The sequence below is a fragment of the Gopherus evgoodei genome, chromosome 11 (assembly GCF_007399415.2).
Source record: "Gopherus evgoodei ecotype Sinaloan lineage chromosome 11, rGopEvg1_v1.p, whole genome shotgun sequence".
In the NCBI taxonomy this organism is placed as follows: Eukaryota; Metazoa; Chordata; order Testudines; family Testudinidae; genus Gopherus; species Gopherus evgoodei.
This window is the reverse complement of record NC_044332.1, coordinates 48,591,882-48,614,554: the sequence shown is the minus strand read 5'-3', so window position 1 is coordinate 48,614,554 and position 22,673 is coordinate 48,591,882. Positions and strand designations below refer to the sequence as shown.

The 22,673-nt window shown below is 45.2% G+C and overlaps 1 protein-coding gene across 13 annotated transcripts in view; it reads right to left on the bottom strand.

The window, feature by feature from the left end:
- BAZ2B (bromodomain adjacent to zinc finger domain 2B) overlaps nucleotides 1–22,673 on the bottom strand; it is a 272,845-nt gene that overhangs the window by 3,234 nt on the left and 246,938 nt on the right. For all 13 annotated transcript variants that reach the window (XM_030580012.1, XM_030580010.1, XM_030580011.1 and 10 more), the window contains 3 exons: nucleotides 22,352–22,498; nucleotides 8,563–8,825; nucleotides 7,598–7,741 (listed from right to left, as the gene is read on the bottom strand). In XM_030580012.1, the coding sequence (XP_030435872.1) occupies nucleotides 7,598–7,741; nucleotides 8,563–8,825; nucleotides 22,352–22,498 (554 nt within the window). The remainder of the gene's footprint in view (nucleotides 1–7,597; nucleotides 7,742–8,562; nucleotides 8,826–22,351; nucleotides 22,499–22,673) is intronic.

Here is a 22,673-nt window from a genome sequence, read left to right as displayed (position 1 = left end):
AGCCCCAGCCCAGCTGCCGGAGCCAAGGTGAGATTCAAAGGGCTCTGGGCTGCCTGTCGCCGTGGGGAGCTCTGAGCCCTTTAAATCCCAGCCGGGGCCGGGATTCTAAAGGCTCTGGGCTGCCGGCAGCCCCGGGGAGCCCTGAGCCCTTTAAATCCCAGCCCCAGCCCGCGGCCAGGATTCAAAGGGCTCTGGGCTGCCTGCAGCTGCGGGGAGCCCAGAGCCCTTTAAATCCCAGCCGCAGCCGGGATTCAAAGGGCTCTGGGCTGCCTGCAGCTGCGGGGAGCCCAGAGCCCTTTAAATCCCAGCTGTGGGGAGCCCAGAGCCCTTTAAATCCCAGCAGCGGCCAGGATTCAAAGGGCTCTGGGCTGCCCGCAGTGCGCCGTGTGCGCGGGATTTAGAATCCCCCCCGCGGGCCACACAGTTAGCCTTCGCGGGCTGCATGCAGCCCGCAGGCCATATGTTGTGCAGGCCTGCTCTACTGGTTGATGGAAGGCTATTACAGCCACTAGATGGACTCTGAGAAAACTCAGAGAAAGCCCCAATTTTTTTTTAGTGCAGTCTAAAGTACATGGAAGAGCCAAGGATGTCAGGGAGATTTGCTGGGAAGCACACCAAATCCAAAACCTGGACCATTTTTGCAGGTAGGTACGTTGTGTCGAGAACTTTCTACTGTGTAATAATACCTCTTGCACCTCTTTCAACAGGGGCTTTCTAGGTGTTTGAACTAAGAAAGAGCCATGCCTTGAAGTGGAGAACCCCCTAGTTGGGATGCAGGTTACATCCTCTGTCCTGGGAGAGAAGGTTCGGAGTGACTGGGAGAGAGATCAGCAGGTACATTGCGAACTGTCTCAGCCAAGTAGGAACGATCAGAATGACATCTGCGCCATCTCTTTTTATTTTCAGCAGGACCTTCAATAGTAGGGGAAAAGGAGGAAAGGTGTAAAGGAAGACCCCATCCCAGGGCAGGAGGACAGCATCGCCCAAGGTGTGTTTTCCTATTCCCGCCCTGGAGCAGCAGCATGGACATTTTTTATTCAGCTAAGTGGCGAACAAGTCTGTGGTCAGCACCCTCCACTGCCTGAATAGATTGTGAAATATTACTAGGTCTAGCTCCCACTTGTGGTCATGTGGGAATTTGTGACAGGCTGTCCACTGTGGAATGCTGTGTGCCCAGAAGATAGGCTGCTGACAGTGTGACATCATGAGAGATAAACCAGTTCATAGTCTCATCAGACTTGGCCCCCCCTTGTCGATTTATGTCGTGTATGCAGGCTACGTTGTCTGTTAGAACTCTTGGGTGTGATCCTTTGATCAATGGCAGGAAGTGGGTGCAGGCGTTCCTAACCTCTCTGACCTCGAGATTGATGTGAAGGGAGATCTCCATGGGTGACCAATTGCCTTATGTGTTGACGTAATTTAGATGTGCACCCCATCCTATGAGCAATACATCAGTGGAGGGAAGAACTGAAGAGTAAGGTTGCGAGAAGGGAATCCATCTGCAAACGTAAGCTGGGTCTTTCCACCAGTTTAAGGAGTTTTTGATCCTGGAGAGTAGTGACTAGGGTTTCTCTAACCTGTCCCTGTTAGAGCTGAGCTGAACCCCATCTGAAGGCATCACATGTGAAGCCTGGCATGTGATATTACCGCTGTGCTCGCTGCCATATGCTCCAAGAGTTGGAGGCAGTGTCTAATATTTGTGGGCTTCTTTGTACGTCTCTATGAGCGTGACCAAGGAGAGAAATCTGTGTTGAGGTAGCAGAGCTCTGGCCTGTAGCGAATCACAGTCTGTGCCTATGAATTCCAGGCACAGTATTGGAATGAGGATTGACTTCTCAGCGTTGATCTGTAGACCCAATTCTGTAAACAGGCATACTGTATTTGGTGAGAGTCTCTAGGAAAGATGGGGCTCTGAGGAGACAAACGTCCAGATAAAGGTAAATCATGATCCCTTGGGAGTGTAAGTGCATGAATACTACTGAGAGAACCTTGAAAAATACTCTCATGGCTGATGATAGTCCAAAGGGGACCACTGTATATTGGTAAGTGGTTTTGCCCTAGAGTGAATCTGAGAAATCGTCTGAGAGATATGAAAGTAGGAGTCCAGAAGATCGATGGCCGAAAACCAGTCTCCCTGTTCTGACGCTGGAATGACTGTTGCTAGAGTGACATCTTGAATTTCTGAGCTTTGACAAACTTGTTGAGAGCTCTGAGGTCTAGTAAGGGTCTCCAGCCTCCCTTCCTCTTGGGTATTAGGAAAGACTGAGAATAGAACCCTTTGCTTCATAGATGTGGAGGTACCAGTTCTATGGCTCCTAACAGGAGGAGGCGATTGATCTTTTGTAGTAACGAACTCTAGTGAGAAGGGTCCCCAAAGATGGATGGGGAAGGGTGCTGTGGAGGGGGTGGGAGGTAAAATGGATGGAGTACCCAGTGGGAACGATCTCTAAGACCCATTTGTCCAATGTTACGTGTTCCTAGGCACTGCAAAATGATACTAATTGGTAGCCCAATAGGTATAAAAGCATTGGTCGGCTATAGTAGTTGGGGGGCATGATCTATTGACACCGCAACTAGCCTTTCAAAATTGGTATTTGGATGTAGACAGCTGGGAATAGGAAGATTGTGACCCAAATGGTTTATGCCTAGAAAATTAACTTTTCTTTCTCTGAGGTTTGTATGGGCATTGAGCCAGATATTGGGATGTGCGTACTCTATACAGGGCACCGCCTCCGTGTTCCTCCATGATGTCTTTTGGAGATGCTGAAGCTGCAGATGTTGCGCTGAGGGGATGTGCCTCAAGGATTCTCAGGTGATGCTCAAAGCTTGAGAGGCATGCTGGTGATATGCTGCCCAAGGGTCCTAATATGGCCACTGGGGTGGAGATGGCATAGAGCCCAGTGGTGGTGCCCATGGATGGCCATTCCAAGATGGTGATGGAGGGGCCATCTGAGGGTTTACTCTAGAGCCCTGCTGATGTTGGGAACCATACAGAGCCTGAGAGAAATACTGTGACGCCTTCTCCTCTGGCTCACTGTCTGACCCTTCACTAAAGAGCGGGGGAGCATGGCATGGCAGCGGAGATAATTCCCATGCTAGGCGGAGGCACGGTGTAGAGGTCCCAATACTAACAAGGAGGTTTCTGGAATGGTGGAATTCCACCAGTACCAAAGACAGTACTGGGGGAGACGGGGATCTTGCCCGTACTGGTCACTCCAGTGCCAGATGCGGTGTTGATGATGGTACTGATATATACTCGTGTACTGAGAGTGCCTAGTCCTGTCCCTCAGTGCCGATGACTCAGTGCCTGTACCCATTAGGTCCATGGGCATGTTAATGGTACCAGCTGCTGTCGTTTCTGTGAGCCGTGGGTACCAGACTGAGAAGGTCTCAGTGCTGACCATACCGAAGATACCGAGCATGATGGGGATTGGTTACAGCTATCTCAGGGCTCACTATGGGGGCTTCCTGCCTTCTTCTTTGATGTGTGGGAAGGGTCAGCAGCTTGCTTCTTTGACCCACAGCCTTTAGATGTAGAGGGATGTGGAGAAAACTCACGTCTGTCAGGTGACTTGTGGTGTGGATCCTGAGAAGATCCGAGAGCCGCCTCCATGAAGATAATCTTCTGTTGGAGCGCTCTGTTCTTATGTGAAAATGGCCTGAGCTACTGGCAGAGACCACGTCTGCTGGATGTGGCCTTCCCCAAGGCAGGGAATGCACTGGGAATGCTTGTCTGCAATAGAGATTGCCTCCTTGCAGGTAAGGCACTTCTTGAAGCCCGGTGAACCAGGCATACTCTATAGGGGAAAGGTCTCCAAGAAGGAAGAAAAGCACGTGGGTGGGGTGTTAAAATATTTTTAATTTTAATTATTCTTTATTTTATTTTAAGAGAATAATGGGGTCTAGAAAACACTACAATTATACTAAGAGACAGACTAACTGCAGAAATGAAAATAGAAAGTAATGTTCCTAATGCACTGCGAATAGCTCCATCTCTAACCAGGGGCAGTTGAGAAGGAACTGAGGTGGGGTTAGCCAGTGCATGCTGACTAGCTTCATTGCACAGCACGAGGAGAGACAGTGCATGTGCGGGCATAGTGGATGCTGATACTGAAATTCTCTTATCAGCAGCTCAGGGATGCAAACACAACTACAGTGGGGCACCCATAGTGACACGACTTGAAGAAGAATGTTGCATTTCCATTGCACTGGTACCCCAAGCAATAAGGAAAGTGCCCAAGCACCTCTATATTTCTATATCCTGTGGATCTGACCTCGCTAGCAGGGGACAATCCTGCACTAGAAAAGTCAGTGACAAAGCTCCAGTTAACTTTCAGTGGTACAGGCCCAGACCTCCACAAATCACTAGCCCTCTTCCAGATCAAGTAGCTACTAGTAGGCCACTTGCAGATATTCTAGCTTGTAACATGGATATGCTGAAGATTTTGTTCCTCAGCCTTATGCCACTGGAGCACACTTTCCCTATGAGCTAGACTGTACTCCCACTTTATGATTTGGTCCACTATTTGAAATTTAGTCCTAGATCCTTATCACATGGAGAATATTGATACATTGCGGCAGTGCGTGAGCTCGCAAACAAAGGAGAATTTTACCATTCAAAAGGAAATTTTTTTGTAGGGGGGATATCGATGTACTACACTGGAGAAAGTATATTCCGCCATTTTTTCAGTCCATAATCTGATTTAAGCCTTCTTGATATTATGTACAACATTTGATTGCATGAGTTATTGTTGTTTGAAAAGGAGATGCATACACTGAATTAACCTTTTCTAATAAGCACATTTGTATATACATCTTAGTGGCTCATAGTATGGAATAGCAGAATGACAACTGACACTCAGGGTATGGCTACACTACCCGCCGGATCAGCAGATAGCAATCGATCTATCAGGGATTGATTTATCGCGTGTAGTGTAGACACAATAAATCCATCTCCGATTGCTCTCCCGTTGACTGCTGAACTTCCGCAGTGCGAGAGGCAGAAGCAAAGTCAACGAGGGAGCCGCGGCCGTCGATCCAGCACCGTGAGGATGCGAAGTAAGTAATTTTAATTTAATCTAAGATATGTCAACTTCAGCTACTCTATTCTCGTAGCTGAAGTTGCGTATCTTAGATCGATCCCCCCCTCTCAGTGTAGATCAGGCCTGGAATACAACAGCAATGGGCAAATATAAAATAACTAGGTAGAGAGAAAACTGATTTCAGAGTCAATAAGGCTTACTGAATTATTTGGCTATATTTGTAAAACTTCCTTGACCTACTTTTATAGGACTTCTAAAAGAAGTATTTTATGCTGTACTGCTGTTCTCATTTTTGGTTCTAGTTTGGATATATGAGATGCTGAGGTCAACTCTGCTGAGCTGTCTAACCATCACCTCATCTGCTTCAAAGCACTGTTTTCAATATTAAACCAATTTTTTAAAAAAAGAAACAAGGAATCAGGCAAAAATGAAACTAAATCCATAACAAGACTTGTTGTGCCGAGGTACAGAAAAATCTTGCATAAATACAGTGTATAATCCTCAATCCGTGGGCCAAGTATGTAATCCTCATTCAAGTAAATCTTCCACTGGTTTTAACTGGAGTTTTTTCTAAGTAAGGAGTCCAGAATCAGGCACCATCCGTGCTTCAAGTCTTAAGTGTGAGTATGGGTTTAAATTGAAGATTTATGGATTGCCTATACACAAAACTTGCATCAGTTTCACTTAAACAGCTTTAAGAACCAATTTAGTTAAACTAGCGCATACCCTGTGTGGACACTCATATTGGTTAAAAGCTGGATTGTATGCATTTATCAGCTTGCACATTGAAATTATAGTTGCAAGCTAAACCAATATAAACCAGGGTTTAAACCAACATTATAATCTCAACACACAAAAGCTGCAATAGTTTAATTATGGACATGTCTAAACTACAGCTGTAGTGCCATAGCTGTGCCACTGTAGCACCATAGTGTAGATGCTTCCTACAATCGATGAAAGGGGTTTTTCCATTAATGTAACAAATCCACTTCTTGAAGAGGTGGTAGCTAGGCTGATAGAAGAATTCTTCTATCAGTTTAACTGCATCTACATTGTGGTTTAGGTTTACCTAACTATAGCATTTTGGACATGAAAATTTTCACACCCTGAGCAACATAGCTAAGTCGATCTCATTTTTAAGTGCAGGCCAGGCCTAAAGCAGTTTAAAAATCACACCTTTAGTTAAACTGGTACAACTTAGTGTGTAGACCAGGCCTGAAGTGCTGTCATTCACCACTGCCTTGTACTCTGATATTTACACCAGCATAAAATGGGCACAAGATGTTACCTTCTTAGACTTCTACACTCATGTTGTTGGGTGCATTTTACAACTATTTAAGGGCCTGATACTGTAAATTAGTATGCTTTCCTGTCATTTGTGATCACTTATGCATAACTGTATTTTCTTAATATTTTATTGAACTTCACAAATACCTACAGTATAGTACAAGCAAAACATTTTACTTCTGAATTTGTGTTGGTTGCAGTGATGACTCCATGACATCCTTGGGAATTTCAGGCTATATTTCCATCATCATCTATTGGGTGGCAAGTGTAGTAGCATTAACAGGCAGAATCAAATTTTCTGTTTCTTTGGTATTCTTTGCATTGCCTATCCTGGCCCAGTGACTCTACAGCATGCCAGACCTATAGTACTACTATAAAGTATTACCTACAGTAGTCACTATTCAGAGGAATGGTTGAAAAGAAAGGCTTATAGTTGTAAACTTTAGTGTGTGTAAATCTGTCATAGGATCAAATTCAGCTACATGTGGGAGAGTGCCTTGCATTGCCATAGCAAACCCTCCATAGCCTGTTCTGAATGGAGCTAATGGACTCTGAAGTGAGTCCATCTCTTCTTCCTTGGCTGAAAGTTGCTTCATTGTTGGTTCTTAAGATTGTGGGGATGCAAACTGGAAAGAAATGACAGGTGAGATCTTTCCATATGAATTGAAAAAGGGTCAGGAGAAGGGGTAAATAATTGTTCCCGTTATTTATTTTAATTTTCTCTAACGAAAGATGGAGTTTTAATTTCAGGACTATGAAATAATTAATCACCATTTGTTGTAATGTTTCATGCTTCTCTCTAGTATGTAGCTTTGGAATGAATTATAACCAATGTACAGTAATACTTAAAGAGCTGTCAACTTAAAAATCACATTTCTGTCTTGAAATTAAAAAACAAAAACACATAAATAACTCAAAAGACTACAACAACTGAAATAAATAAAACATTGATTTTTCAGTGGTTTTTTTGGGCATTTGAGAGCACTTTGTGAACAGTCAGTTTTACTGTTTTCTCTCTGAAGTTTGTTTCTCAGCTTCCCTTGATGTTTGAAAGGGTATTTCACATAGGAACAGGGAAGAGAGAAATATTTATAAAACATGAAATTGTGAAGAACCATAACAATTAGCAGGGGACCTACAGGGCCTAAACAGCATCTGAAATTACTTTGAATTCCTTGTTTTTAAAATGACTAGATTTCAAGTTGATTGTGTCATTTTAATTTTTTTGCTGAATGTTCACAAATGTAATGTACAGTATGTTTACTTACTGTCCACTGCTTAGCTTCTCTCTGATGGTGGAAAAGTCCATAGGTTTTTTAATAACCTTCTTATAACCAGGAACAAGTTTCAAGTTTACAGGAAGTAGAAAAGGCCATGCATCTTCATGAGTTTCCAATTCAGACAGGATCATGCTGAATAAAACATGGTTTTAAATCAATACCTTCAGCTGTTGGCTCATTTGCACAGGATGTTCACTGTTATGTACATTCACTATGTGTTGTCACTCTATTAACTTTACTAGGGATAGCATACTATTGTCATGTATAGAGCATAACGCACTCAATAAGTAACGTTTCTCGTTAATGACCAGTTTGTCATTTATACTCTTTAAAGCTAGCTCCCCAGGAAGAAATTCAAATTATTTTTTTAAAACAAAATATAATGTATCCATGTAAATTTTCCACAGGGTGATTTTTAAACATAACTCATTTACTTCTACGCAAATAAAACAAGTGCTACTAATTTTCTAAAACAGTCTAAAGGCTTAATTATGCTACTTGCCAGTGAAAGCCAACCAGCAAGGGAAAAAGGTGCATCACAGGAATGGTGAGGCCCTTTGTGGGGCAGAATGCTTCTTTGACCTGTGCTGGGCATCTGGATTTCCTAAACCTTTAGAAAGTTGTAGACAACACTTCTCTCCTCAGTCTCCACCTACCAGCTCTTTTTAGCACACAGGAGAAAAGGGGGTAGGATTTCATAGCCACACCCCACCTTGCTATTCTCTCAGGAGAACAAGTGTTGCAACAGGTAGCTTTAGCTGGGTACTCCTATTACACAAACTTGCAGTCCCCCAATGGCTGCAATCAAATTATTGCTGCCTCCTGTGTGAGGCACCATAGGGAACAGGGCTCTGCGCTCTCTCTACTACAAGCACACTAACAGAGCAGCAGGCAGTATCTAGCTTCAAACAAATGCTTATATATAGCTCTTACAAAAGACAGGCAGACAGTACCTGCATATAGCCAGGTCCTTGGATTCATCTCTTTTAGGCTTCTTCGTAGGAGTGAAGCTTTCTTGTTTCAATTGGTTAGAAATATTTTCATCGATTTTTCTTTTTTTGGGGTCTGTTTTTCCTCTTTTTAAACAGCTACTTGTAGTTGCAGAGTCTTCATCCTCCGTATCTCCTGTTAAAGACAATTTCCTGCCTCTCTTTTGTTCATTACTTTTTTTCCCTTTGATCTGAAGTTTTTTTATTTTTAGGGTTTGACCACTTGCCTACAATAGAGAGAATCCAAGTATGTAACAAAACATAACCAGATCACACAGAAGTATGTATTATTTGTAAACAGAAAACCCATGAAGGTCTGACACACTAAACAGTATCAAAACACAATCGCTGCATTTAATATGACGTACAAAGAACAAGTAGATCACTTAATTCTTTTTTTATCTCTAAAGGTCATAGACTGTATAGATTCATAAGCCAATATTTTCAGAAGTGATTAGGAATTCTGGGTCCTCAATTTAGAACACTATCAAAGGCACCTGATTTCCAGAAGATATTGAACCGTGCTCTAATAACCAGGCCACTTTATGGCTTCTTAAAGTTGAGGCAAACAAAAATCAGTAGTCTCTTAGGAAAAATCTTGGCTATAGTCTTAATTCAAAAGTCCACTGGAATTCTTTAAAGCTCTAGAAATTTCTGGACAGTCCCCCTCTCCCAGTCCTCTCAACTTCATAACATTAATTCTAGATAGATCTATCGATTGATAGATATAATTGAGGTAGCAGTTTTAGTCCTGGGGGAAAGGTAGAACCACTGTGAGTTGTCACGATGGTTGTAAACAGCAACGTATCAAGATGGCAAGATAGGGGAGTATATTAGGATGGGTCCTATTTTAAGAACTTCACTTTTGATACTGAAGAGGGATTAACCAGCACACAAATAAAATTTTACAGCTAAAACTAAATTGTGAGGAGCTGAAAATCCCAGTATGAACGGAATAAAAATATAAAAGGAGACAGAGATTAGAAACATAGGCTGAAAAAAAATCCATGAGATTCAATTTGAGAAAATGAAAAATCTGGATACATTTGGATTACAATAATCTAGATACATATATCCTGTGGAAATAAGAAACCTGGAGAGCAATAATGCTGAAAAAGACATAAGGGTAATAATGGACAACAAATTATAAATACATTTACGGTGTAATATTGCTGGTAAAAAAATACAATTTCAGACTACATATTCAAAAAGATTAAAAGGCTGGTGAAGTAATGGTCTTCCTCTAAATGGCTTTGGTACAACCACACCTGGAATACTGCATTTGTTTCTGACCAGTACTACTCCAGTTCTAGGAGATTGGTATATCTTCAATTATTACCTATTATCTATTATTACTGGTAAGACAGTGAAGATTGTAGAAAATTAAGATTTTTATTTAAAGGTCAATAAACAAGGAATTCATCGCTTTATGCAGAAAGATTAGAAGAGTTAAATATGTATAGTGTGGCTAAGACAACTAAGAGAGAACACGAAAGAAGTCTACAAATACATGAACAATATAAATAAAATGGAGGGAAGGAAAATACATACTATACACACACACATATAATGGGTCTTGGAAAAAATTTTAAGGGAGAAAGTAGTTAAGGACAGAGGTCAATGGTAATTGGGACGAATTGCAACACGGATTTACTAAAGGTAGATCGTGTCAAACCAATCTGATCTCCTTCTTTGAGAAGGTGACGGATTACTTAGATAAAGGAAATGCGGTAGATCTAATTTACCTAGATTTCAGTAAGGCGTTCGACAAGGTTCCGCATGGGGAACTGTTAGTTAAATTGGAAAAGATGGGGATGAATATGAAAGTTGTAAGGTGGATAAGGAACTGGTTAAAGGGGAGACTCCAGAGGGTCGTATTGAAAGGTGAACTGTCAGGCTGGAAGGAGGTCACTAGTGGAGTCCCTCAAGGATCGGTTTTGGGACCGATCTTATTTAACCTTTTTATTACTAACCTTGGCACAAAGAGCGGGAATGTGCTAATAAAGTTTGCGGATGACACAAAGCTGGGGGGTATTGCTAACACGGAGAAGGACAGGGATACTATTCAGGAAGATCTGAACCACCTTGTAAACTGGAGTAATAGAAATAGGATGAAATACAATAGTGAAAAGTGCAAGGGCATGCACTTAGGAATTAATAATAAGAATTTTGGATATACGTTGGGGGTGCATCAGTTGGAAGCGACGGAGGAGGAGAAGGACCTTGGGGTACTGGTTGATAGCAGGATGACTATGAGTCGCCAATGTGATACGGCTGTTAAAAAAGCAAATGCGATTTTGGGATGCATCAGGCGGGGTATTTCCTGCAAGGATAAGGAGGTGTTAGTACCGTTATATAAGGCGTTGGTGAGACCCCATCTGGAATACTGTGTGCAGTTCTGGTGTCCCATGTTCAAGAAGGATGAATTCAAACTGGAACAGGTTCAGAGACGGGCTACAAGGATGATCCGAGGAATGGAAAAACTGCCTTATGAAAGGAGACTCAAAGAGCTTGGCTTGTTTAGCCTGGCCAAAAGAAGGCTGCGGGGGGATATGCTTGCTCTATATAAATGTATCAGGGGGGTTAACGTTAGGGAGGGAGAGGAATTATTTAAGTTTAGTACTAATGTAGGCACGAGGACGAATGGGTATAAATTGGATATTAGGAAGTTTAGACTTGAAATTAGACGAAGGTTTCTAACCATTAGGGGAGTGAAGTTCTGGAACAGCCTTCCAAGGGAAGTAGTGGGGGCAAAAGACTTTTCTGGCTTTAAGACAAAGCTTGATAAGTTTATGGAGGGGATGTTATGATAGGATCGTTAATTTGGGCAACCGATCTTGGATTACCACCAGATAGGTCTGCTCAATGGTCTGCGGGGAGATGTTGGATGGGATGGGAACTGAGTTACTGCAGAGAATTCCTTCTTTGGTGCTGGCTGGTGACTCTTGCCCACATGCTCAGGGTTTAGCTGATCGCCATATTTGGGGTCGGGAAGGAATTTTCCTCCTGGGCAGATTGGCAGGGGCCCTGGAGGTTTTTCGCCTTCCCCTGCAGCGTGGGGCACGGGTCGCTTGCTGGTGGATTCTCTGCAGCTTGAGGTCTTCAAACCAATTTTGAGGATTTCAATAACTCGGTCCTGGGTTAGGGGTTGTTATAAAATTGGATGGGTGGGGTTCTGTGGCCTGCCTTGTGCAGGAGGTCAGACTAGATGATCATATTGGTCCCTTCTGACCTATGAGTCTATGAGTCTATAATGGGATGAAACTAAGAAAGTGAACATGGCAGGCTAAAAAGCAGTGAAAACTTCCTGACAGCAAGATATGTGAGTCTTTGAAAAAATGTGCTAAAAGAGGTGGCAGCCCTACCACTGGACTTTTAAAACTAGACTGGACAAAACACTAGATTTTGTATTAACAGATACTATAAAAATATCTAAATATAGACAGGAACTAGAAAGGAAAGGACTGAATGATAGAATAGGTCTTTTCCGTCTTTACCGTCTAATTCTAATGGCTCCTTTCTTGATGAAAGATTCTGAAAACCCTAGTTTAGTCTTAATATCAGGATGCAGGAGGTCTAGAAAACAGACTAAGAATTTAGTAGATTAATTACAGTGAAATTCCACAACTAGACAAAGGGATTCATTCAGAGGACCATATGGTCATCATGCAAAGTGAAAGGGATATAAAAACCAGCCCACGTCTGAATAGGGGAGGACAGATATGCAAAAGCCTAAAAAGGAGCCATAGCAGGTTGAGGAAAACAAGACGTGTCCAGCAAGGCTATGCTGAAAGGGGAACATAACAGATTTATAGGTTGCATTCATGAAGTTCCATTTAGCTGCCTATGCGATGATAATGAACTCCAAAATGTCCCTTATTTCATAAAAGGAGAAGAGAGAGTCCAAGGATGTCTCTAAGTGAAAAATCTCAACTAAACATTATACAGATATTTCCTGATGAGTCTGTAAACAGGGTTTGAGTATTGACAGCACCAAAAAAAACCCATTACATCTGAATTCACATTCTAATCTTAACAGGGATTTCCTAAATCTAGAAGTCAAGCACCTAAAGCTACTGAACAGAGTACACTGAAGTTTTCCTAAACTTATCCAACCAACTATTCTCCAGCAAATATGTTATAAAATTAACATAATATAAATGAATAAAAAGACACCTCATCAAAATAAAAACTATGTATTAAAAATGGTTGCGTTACACACATCTTGGAGAATTTAAACAATAATTTACAAAATCCTATTTAATTTCATAATATTTGTTTATTGACTTTCTATACTTCATTCATCTTCATTTAGTAAATTTTACTTCTTGTTTCTCAAGCACTAGCAAAATGCTGCTATATTCTGGGGGCAAATACTAAGAAAATGTTTAAATATACCCAAAACAAATTTCACTGACACTCTAAAACACAATTTTCTGACATTTGTGTTAGGTTTTGTAAAGTGCTATTTTATTTTTTCAATCCCCCACTTGTGCTCTAGTGTTCACATCTGATGTGTTATATTTATTACAGGATACAAGCAATGATGATGCTGGAGGCCCTTTTAGATATCTGGGTTCTCTATTTAGTTATCTAAAGAACTATGTGTTACACATTTTTTCAGAGTATGATTATGTATGATTATGCAGAATTCATTGCTTAGTGTAAATAGTTATACCATTTCCCTATCTATGGCATGAATGTTTAACACATTGAGTAAGCATTTTGGTCCTGATGAAGCTGGAAAGGCTGAAATTTTTGCACCATTTGTGTAAGATGCAGAGAATATGAATGAATTATATGAGGAGAAAAAACTTGGAGCAGAATTCCTTAGCTTTAAAAACAGAATACTGCAAAGGTTTATAAATGACTATGAATTTTCTATACTACTACCACACAGTGGTTTCTATTTTTTCTTGTTTTAAATATAAGGAAGTACTCTAGTATCATTCATGCATACCTTTGTGTGGCAATTGTCGCAAAATGCTGACTTAATGGTGACCCCACTGGAGGGTCCTTCAGATGACAAGTCAATTGAAGAGTCATGGGAATGGATCAAATGTCCTCACCCAAGGCCTGAACATGTGAAGTGCTGTTTATCCTCAACTTGCAATTAAATTAATGGGAGCTGAGGAGGCTCAGTGCCTTCTTTGTCACTTGCCACCTCACATGCTCAGGCCTTGAGTACAGTTAATGGCAGTTTTTCCTGAGTAAGCCCTATTTGAACTTGGTCAAACTGATACCCCTTAAACACTTATTTTATCTGAAAATAATCTACAGAGGTAGCAAGTCAATGTCAACATTTGCCATTAGTTGCCACACAGAAGTATCCTAGATAAAAGTGTTTCCCTATACTTACAATACAAAATAAATGTGGTATTATCATTACAAATGGTGATGTTAAGTTTGTAAATGTATTGCAGGCATGCATCTTTATAAAACTTGTTGGCTGAATATTCATAAGAAAGCAAATGTTTTATAACAAAACATGCAATTAGCGGAAAGTTGCCCAGTTTCGGTTTTTGTTACATGAAGTTTGTTTATGAAGTTTTCAGCAAATCTGTGTTGAGCTTTAACCTAGACTGCCTGGATTGATTTACAGTTTAAGGTAGACATCATGATAAATTTGGTGGGTTTACAGAATTTTAGACCCAAATCCAGCAAATCTGGGAGTCTTTTCTGAGTTTCACCTTTATACCCAAATGATTCAGTAATTTGGGAAGGAGAAAAGAAACCCATGATAAAAGATACAGGATGCTTTATACAGCATAATGCTGTCTATAGCAAAACACAATTTAAGGGACACTATTAAAAGGAAAAGACAGTTATCTTTTCGTAACTGGTATTCTTCAAGATGTGTTGCTCATGTCTATTCCACAATAGGTTTGCGTGCTTATCACGTGCACCAGTGCCAGAAGTTTTTCCCCTAGCAGTACCCATGGGGGGGACAAGGGGGAGGAAGTGCTCCCCATGATCCCTGGAGTGGTGCCTCCCCTCAGCCTCAGTTCCTTCTTGCCAGACAACTCCATCAGAGGGGAAGGAGGGTGGGATGTGGAATAGACATGAGCAACACATCTCGAAGAACACCAGTTATGAAAAGGTAACTGTCTTTTCTTCTTCGAGTGATTGCTCATGTGTATTCCTCAATAGGTGATTCCAAGCTATACCTTCTGAAGGTGGGTAGGAGTTCACAAGTTCTCTGGATGGAGTACCGCCCTGCTGAACCCCGCGTCATCCCTGGTTTGGGAGACTATCGCATAGCGCGAGGTGAACGTGTGAACCGAAGACCACATGGCGGCGCTATAAATGTCCTCTATAGGGACATGGACTATGAAGGCAGCCGACAAGGCCTGCACCCGAGTCGAGTGTGCCCTCACAACGGGCAGCGGGGGGACACCTGCCAGCTCATGACAGGAGCAGATGCACAAAGTCATCCAGTTGGAAAACCACTGGGTGGAAATTGTCTGGCCTGTCGCGTGCTCAGCCAAGGCGATGAACAATTGCAAGGACTTTCTGAACAGCTTGGTCCACTTGAGGTAGAAAGCCAGAGCCCGCCTTACATCAAGCGTGTGGAGGCAGCACTCCTCACTAGTCATGTGAGGCTTGAGGCAGAGGACTGGTAGAAAAATGTCCTGACCCATGTGGCAGGTGGAGCCCAACTTTGGGAGGAACGCAGGGCGCGGGCAGAGCTGGACCTTGTCCTTAAGAAAGACCGTATACGGCGGCTCAGAGGTCATGTCCCTGAGCTCCAAGACCTGCCTGGCTAACGTGATAGCAACCAGGAAGGCCTCCTTCCATGAGAGGTGAGACCAGGAACACGTGGCCAATGGTTCAAACAGGGGCCCCTTAACACTAGATTCAGGTTCCATTGTGGGACCAGGGGCTTAGAATATGGGTAAAGCCGGTCCAAACCCTTAAGGAACCGGCCGGACACAGCATGGGAGAACACAGTGTATCCTTGCACCGGGGGATGGAAAGCCGATATGGCCGCCAGGTGCACCCTGACTGACGAGGGTGCCAGGCCCTGGGCCCCCAGGTAGAGGAGGTAATCAAGGATAAGATGGATTGGGGCAGCCGCTGGGGACACCCCTTGGTCCACCACCCACCTAGAAAACTGAGACCACTTTGCCATGTAGGAGCGGCGAGTGGAGGGCCGTCTACTTTCGAGGAGGACATGCTGAACCTGTTCTGAGCATATCCTTTCCTCACTACCTAGCTACTGAGCAGCCACGCTGTGAGGTGAAGAGCTGCCAGACTGGTGTGGAGGAGGTGGCCTTGGTCCTGAGGGAGCAGGTCCAGGCGGAGCGGCAACGGCCATGGTGGAGCCACCACCAGGCCCAAGAGGGTCCTGTACCAGTGCTGAGTGGGCCACGCTGGGGCAATGAGGAGGACCCTGGCTTTGTCCATCTTTTATTTTCTCCAGGACCCTGCCGATCAGAGGGAACGGGGGAAGGTGTAGAGAAGCTGGCCTGACCAGGATAGGATAAAGGCATCGGCAATAGCACCCTTCCCTAGGCCCCCCCAGAGCAGAACCAGGGGCATCGTCGGTTCTGCCGGGCTGCGAATAGGTCCACCTGGGGAATTCCCCACCTTTGGAAGAGCTGGTGGGCCACTTCTGGGTGTAGAGACACTCATGGTGAGAGGAAAAGCGATCCGCCCTCACGTTCCGGGCACTCGGCAGGTGAAAGGCTTTTAGCTGAATGTCGTGGGCTATACAGAAGTCCCACAGACTGAGGGCTTCGTGGCAGAGGGCAGAAGATCGGGCCCCACCTTGCCTGTTGATACAGAACATTGAGGCCATGTTGTCCATGAGGACTCTGACTACCTGGCCCTTCAGGTGCAAGTGGAAGGCCATACACACCGTCGCACCGCCCTGAGTTCCTTGATATTTATATGAAGAGTCAGGTCTTGCAGAGACCACAGGCCTTGGGTCTGAAAATTCCCCACATGGGTCCCCTAGCCCAGGTCTGATGCATTGGACACCAGCTCCAACGATGGGGCCCTGTCCCTGAACGGGCCCCCTTGGAGCATGTTGCTTGGGGTGGACCACCAGCGCAGAAAGGTGATTACCGAGTTCGGCACAGTGAGGACCTTGTCCATTCTGTCTGTGGCCTGGGAAAACTTCGAGGCCAGCCAGAGCTGGAGGAGTCTCATCCTGAGTCTTGTGTGGCAGACCACATACATACACGCTGACATGTGACCTAGCAGCTGCAGGCAAGCCCTGGCTGTCACCACGGGGAACCTTGCGACCAAATCAATGAGTCCTTTCAGGGTCTCGAACCTGTTTTGGGGGAGAGAGGCCCTGGCTGACATTGTGTCCAGGAGCACCCTGATAAACTCTATGTGTTGGACTGGGACTAACTTGGACTTGGTGTTGTTTACCAACAAGGCCCTGGACAGTACATGTGGATAGGAGGAGTGACACATGATCATTCACCAGCAATCGGGAGGTGCTCTTGACCAGGTAGTTGTCTAGATAGGGGAATATCTGGACACCCCGGCGCCTAAGGTAGGCCACTACCACAGACACGCACTTTGTAAAAACCCTGGGGACAGACCAAACGGGAGGACCGTGAATTGGTAGTGATTCTGTCCCACCACAAAATGGAGGAAGCACCTGTGCCCTTCAAATATGTGGATGTGGAAGTACGCATCCTGGAGATCGAGGCCAGCATACCAGTCCCCGGGATCCAGGGAGGGGATGATGGAGACCAGGGAAACCATACGGAACTCGAGTTTCACCATGTACTGGTTCAGACCGTAGAGGACCAGAATGGGCCTGAGCCCCCTCTTTGGGATAAGGAAATAACAGGAGTAATACCCCTTGCCCAAGAATTCCTTGGGCACCGTCTCTATCATGCCTAGTTCCAGGAGCCGCCCGACCTCCTGCTCGAGCAGAGCCTCGTGCGATGGGTCCCCCAAGAGTGACAGGGACGGGAAGGAGATAAACTGAAGGGTGTAACCTCGGGATATGGTGTTGAGGACCCACCAGTCCAAGGTCCGCTGCAACCATTCCGTGAGGAACGCACACAATCAATTGGAAAAAGGAAGCTTTACTGGGGGTGGATCCCTGCTGAAAACTGGTGAGGTACCCCTGAGTGTCCCGTCAAAAACGGCTTTTACCTGCCTGCTTGCCCTTAGAGAACTCAGGTGGGTGGGGGACAGGCCAAGACTGCCTTTGCAGGCATTTTCTATAGTTCCACTGCTTCTTATGGGCAGCCTCGTACTCCAGGATGGCGTCCTGGAGGGGAACCTGCTGCGGCTTGAACTTGGGTTTTGCTGGAGCAGGGACATAGAGGCCCAAGGTCTGGAGGGTCGTGCAGGAGTCTTTCATGCCGTGCAGCCTTGTGTCTGTTTCCTCAGCAGAGTCTTCCCATTGAAAGGGGGATCCTGCACTGACAACTGCACTTCGCTGGATAGCCCAGAGAGCAGGAGCCATGATGCCCATCTCATGGACACCGCCGAGACCATGGACTGTGCGGCCATGTCTGCTGCATCCAAAGTGGCCTGCAGGGATGCCCTAGCAGCCATTGTCCCTTCCTCCACGAGTGCCTTAAACTCCTTTTTATCATGCTCCTTGAGGGAGTCCTTGAACTTGGGGAGGGATCCCCAGAGACTAAACTCATAGTGACCCAGGAGAGCCTGCTGGTTTGCTACTCTTAGCTGGAAGCTTGTCGACAAATAAACTTTTCTCTTGAAAGCATCCAGCCTCCGAGAGTCTTTGTTCTTAGAGGTCGGGGCTGGCTGCCCCTGCCACTCCCTGGTTGACCGACTCAACCACCAAAGAGTTAAATGTCTATTAGGGATGGTCTAGACAGTATTTGGTCCTGCCATGAGGGCAGGGGACTGGACTCGATGACCTCTCGAGGTCCCTTCCAGTCCTAGAGTCTATGAGTTGGGCACCGGGTGGGTATACAAATACTCATACCCCTTAGTGTGTACAAAGTACTTGCTTTCCACCTTCTTAGAGATGGGAGCCAACGAGGCTGGTGTTTGCCACAGGGCATTTGAAATTCTTGCCACACCTTCATGGAGCGGCAAGGCCACCCTGCTCGGTGCCAAGGGGGACAGCACATTGAACAGGGAGCCCAAGGGCTCCTCCGTCTCCTCTGTCTGGAGGTGGAGGCTTGCTGCCACCCTTTTTAAGAGGCCTTGGTGGGCCTGGTAGTCCTCCTGCAGGACAGAGGGGGCAGGGCCACAATGAGCTCCTCCAGACTGGGCGACGAGGCCAGTAGGGTGCTTTGGGTGTCAGCCGGCACCAGAGGACCCACCATCTGGTCGGACTGCGGGCACAGTCCTGAGGACATGGGTCCCACCAACTCCTTTCTTGGCAGCCTAGGGATGGAGGCCGACGGTACTTCCGATGCCCCGGCCACAGAGCTAGTCCCCACCAGGGGCTGTTCTGGAGGCCACAGTGCCCACTGGTACCACTGGACCAGCCATGATGCTCAGTGCCAGTGCACTTGCTGAGGCACTGGCGGGCCCGGCTGTTCGGGCTCGCTAGCCTGGCCTGCAGAAAGGCAGCTGTGAGCGGAGGCTGGGCTGGCGTACAACCCGCTGCTGCCTCTGGACTGGGAGTAGTGGCAATGCTGTGATCTGCGTTGGCCACAGGACTGCGATCTCAAGGCAGAGGAACGGCATCGACGGGAGTAGCTGCTCCACGAACAGTCTCGACGGGCAGACCCATGCCAGTAAGATGCCAGCAATTGATGCTCAGGGCTACAGCGCCTTGGGGGAGACTTGGAGTGGGAGTCCAAGACGAGGTCCTTTGGCGATGTCCGCCACAGTCCTGTCGATATTCGCTCCACGAAGACAAGCGGTGCTGGGAGTCCCAGTCGGACGGCACCCATCCAGACAGTCTGGCCAGCACCGAGGATGATCCACGTGGACTGAGCCCTGAACAGTGGCTCAGTGGTGAGTGGTGTCGGGAATGTTCCTGAGACCAGTACTGGGCCGACAGCGACTGCGGTGATCCCAGCAGCGGCTTGCCCCTGGAGCATGGGGCCGACATTGGCGGAGCTCCAGGCACCGGCATGGACATGATGTTCCTGGCTGCCTGGAGGGCTTTGGGCGTAGATGGCATCCAGACATCCGGAGAGGTCTGCCCCGAAGGGGCTGGGCTACTCCACTCAATGTGAGTCGGAGGCCTAGTGCCCGGTGGGGATCGAGGGCTACCCGTCATGGGCCTAGCCTCTGTCCCAGACTTCCCTCGGTGAAGAGGGAGTCTTTTCGGTCCTCTTGGTGTGCCCTGTGGAAGGGGAGCGGTGCCGACTGGTCGATGGTGCCATAGGGTCTCTGCGTACCAATGCTGCGGTGCCGGGTACCAGTTCGGAGCAGTGTGCCAGGGCTGGGGCCAGTACCGACTCCATCAGTATGTCCCGGAGCCTAATGTCGTTTTCCTTTTTGGTCCGGGGCTTGAATGACTTGCAGATCTTGCACCTTTCACTGGTATGTGTTTCTCCCAAGCAGTGCAGACAGTCCACGTGCAGGTCGCTCCTAGGCACAGAATGCCTACAAGACCCGCCTGACTTAAATCCCGGGGCCGGGGCATGCCCCGGCCCGGACTCACTAACTAACTAAACTAACTCAAATGGCTAACTGACTACAGGTACTAATTAATGAACGAACAGTTCTCGGGACAAGCTGCAGCAAAGCTAGAGCTGAGCAGTTCTGACACACCTTCACTGGTGACAAGAAGGAACTGAGGGTGGGGGGAGCGTGCAGCTCTCCTTATACCGCACCAGGCAGGCGCAACTCCAGGCGTCACGGGGGGGTGCTCCCCCCCCCCCAGGTACTGCTAAGGGAAAAACTTCCAGCATCGGTGCACGTGGCGAGCATGCATACCTATTGTGGAATACACATGAGCAATCACTCGAAGAAGAATTGGTGGATTCTCCATCTCTTCACCTTTTCAATTCAAGACTGCACACCTTTCTGGAAGATATGCTTTAGCCAAACAAGTTTCTGGACTGAATTCTGGGGGAAGAGTGAAATTTAATAGGCTGTGATATACAGGAGATCAAACTAGCTGATCCTATGGTCCCTTCTGGTCTTATTTGCTATGAAACTATTAAATTAAAATATACTCAGTTTTAAAAAATGAGTTAAAAGTATCTTCAGGTACTACAATTGTCCTGGAATTTCCCTCTTTCCCTGTATTGCCAATTTTTGTGGTTTTATTTTTCCGTTTTCCTTTTTTCAAAAAATAGGGTTTCTCTCCTTTACTGCTGTGTGAAACACCCACGGAAACTAAAACGCAAACTGACTGAATATAGCAAGAGAAAGAGCCAAACTGATTGTTAACAAAGTGTTATGAAATACACATACAGAGAAACATTACAGCAACCTTAGGTGTTACTTGTAACAACAGCAGGTAAAAGATTTGTCCAAGAGAAGTATAATCTTTGATTAACACCGTATGAGAATGATGGAAGTGACACACTAGCAGCATGTGCTAGCAACATGCCCTTCTGCCATGTACATTGGCCAAACCGGACAGTCTCTTTGCAAAAGAATAAATGGACACAAATCTGACATCAGGAATCACAACATTCAAAAACCAGTGGGAGAACACTTCAACCTCTCTAACCACTCAGGGCTTGGCTACACTGGCACTTTACAGCGCTGCAACTTTCGCGCTCAGGGGTGTGAAAAAACACCCCCCTGAGCGCTGCAAGATACAGCGCTGTAAAGCCTCAGTGTAATCAGTGCCGCAGCGCTGCAAGCTACACCCGTAGAGGATATGGTTTATGTGCAGCGCTGGGAGAACTCTCTCCCAGCGCTGGCGCTCCGACCATACACACACTTCAAAGCGCTGCCGCGGCAGCGCTTTGAAATTTCAAGTGTAGCCATACCCTCAGTGACAGACTTGAAGGTGGCAGTTTTGCAACAGAAAAACTTCAAAAACAGACTCCAAAGAGAGACTGCTGAACTCAAATTAATATGCAAATTAGACACAATTAACTCAGGCCTTAACAGAGACTGGGAATGGCTGGGTTATTACACTAATTGAATCTATTTCCCTGTGTTAAGTTCTTCTCACACCTTCTATTGGTCATCTTAATTATCACTTCAAACTTTTTTTTCCCCTGCTGACGATAGCTCATCTCAATTGATTAGACTCTTCCTGTTGGTATGCATACTTCCATCTTTTCATGTTCTCTTTATGTATAAATATCTCCTGTCTGTGTGTTCCATTCTTTGCACCTGAAGAATTGAGCTGTAGCTCACGAAAGCTCATGCTGAAATAAATTAGTCTCTAAGGTGCCACAAGTACTCTTGTTCTTTTTGCAGATACAGACTAACACGGCTGCTACTCTGAATACTAACAACATAAAACTACTACATTTATTTTCATACTGCATATCTGTATGGAACATTTGTCTGTCAACAGTTATATCAACTTTGTTTTAAAGGTGAATGAAAAAACTTATTTTAAAATAGAGAAAAAGATGCTTAGGATATCAAATTTGTAGCAGCCTATGTTTAAATGCAAAATTACTGAGAAGTACAATTAAAAACAAAGTAGCTGAAAGTCATATCCTTTGCCAACACCTGTATTAAGACTCTATTCTTCTCTTGCAACACTCGATGGTATCCTTAACAGTTACCCAAGACAGTACGAGGCATGCAGATTGCTGCTCTACTTTAGATGTTTATCAAGTTGTCAGCAATTGCAGGAGAAGCACGGAACTCTGAACTCAGGTACTGGAGGGTCAAAAACATTTCAATTCATCTTAAAGATTAATATTACCTTTGCTATGCAGGCAGGACAAAACCAGTCACCCTCTGGTATAGTAGTGATCTTGGGTCTATGGCAGTATGTATGACAGCCTTTGTCACAGCCATCACAAAGAAGCAGAAGTTCCTCGTTATCTCCCTTTCGACATATTTGGCAGTACTACAAAACATGAAAAATAGCTTTAATTCAGCAAGCCTCCCTTAAAAAATGTTCCTAAAATGTAGTAATATATGCCATATATTCAGCACTGGAAGATATTTTTCATATTATCTTGCATACGTACAGTAGCTACAACTAAATATGTGTATACATCTATGTATTTCTAAAATTCTCT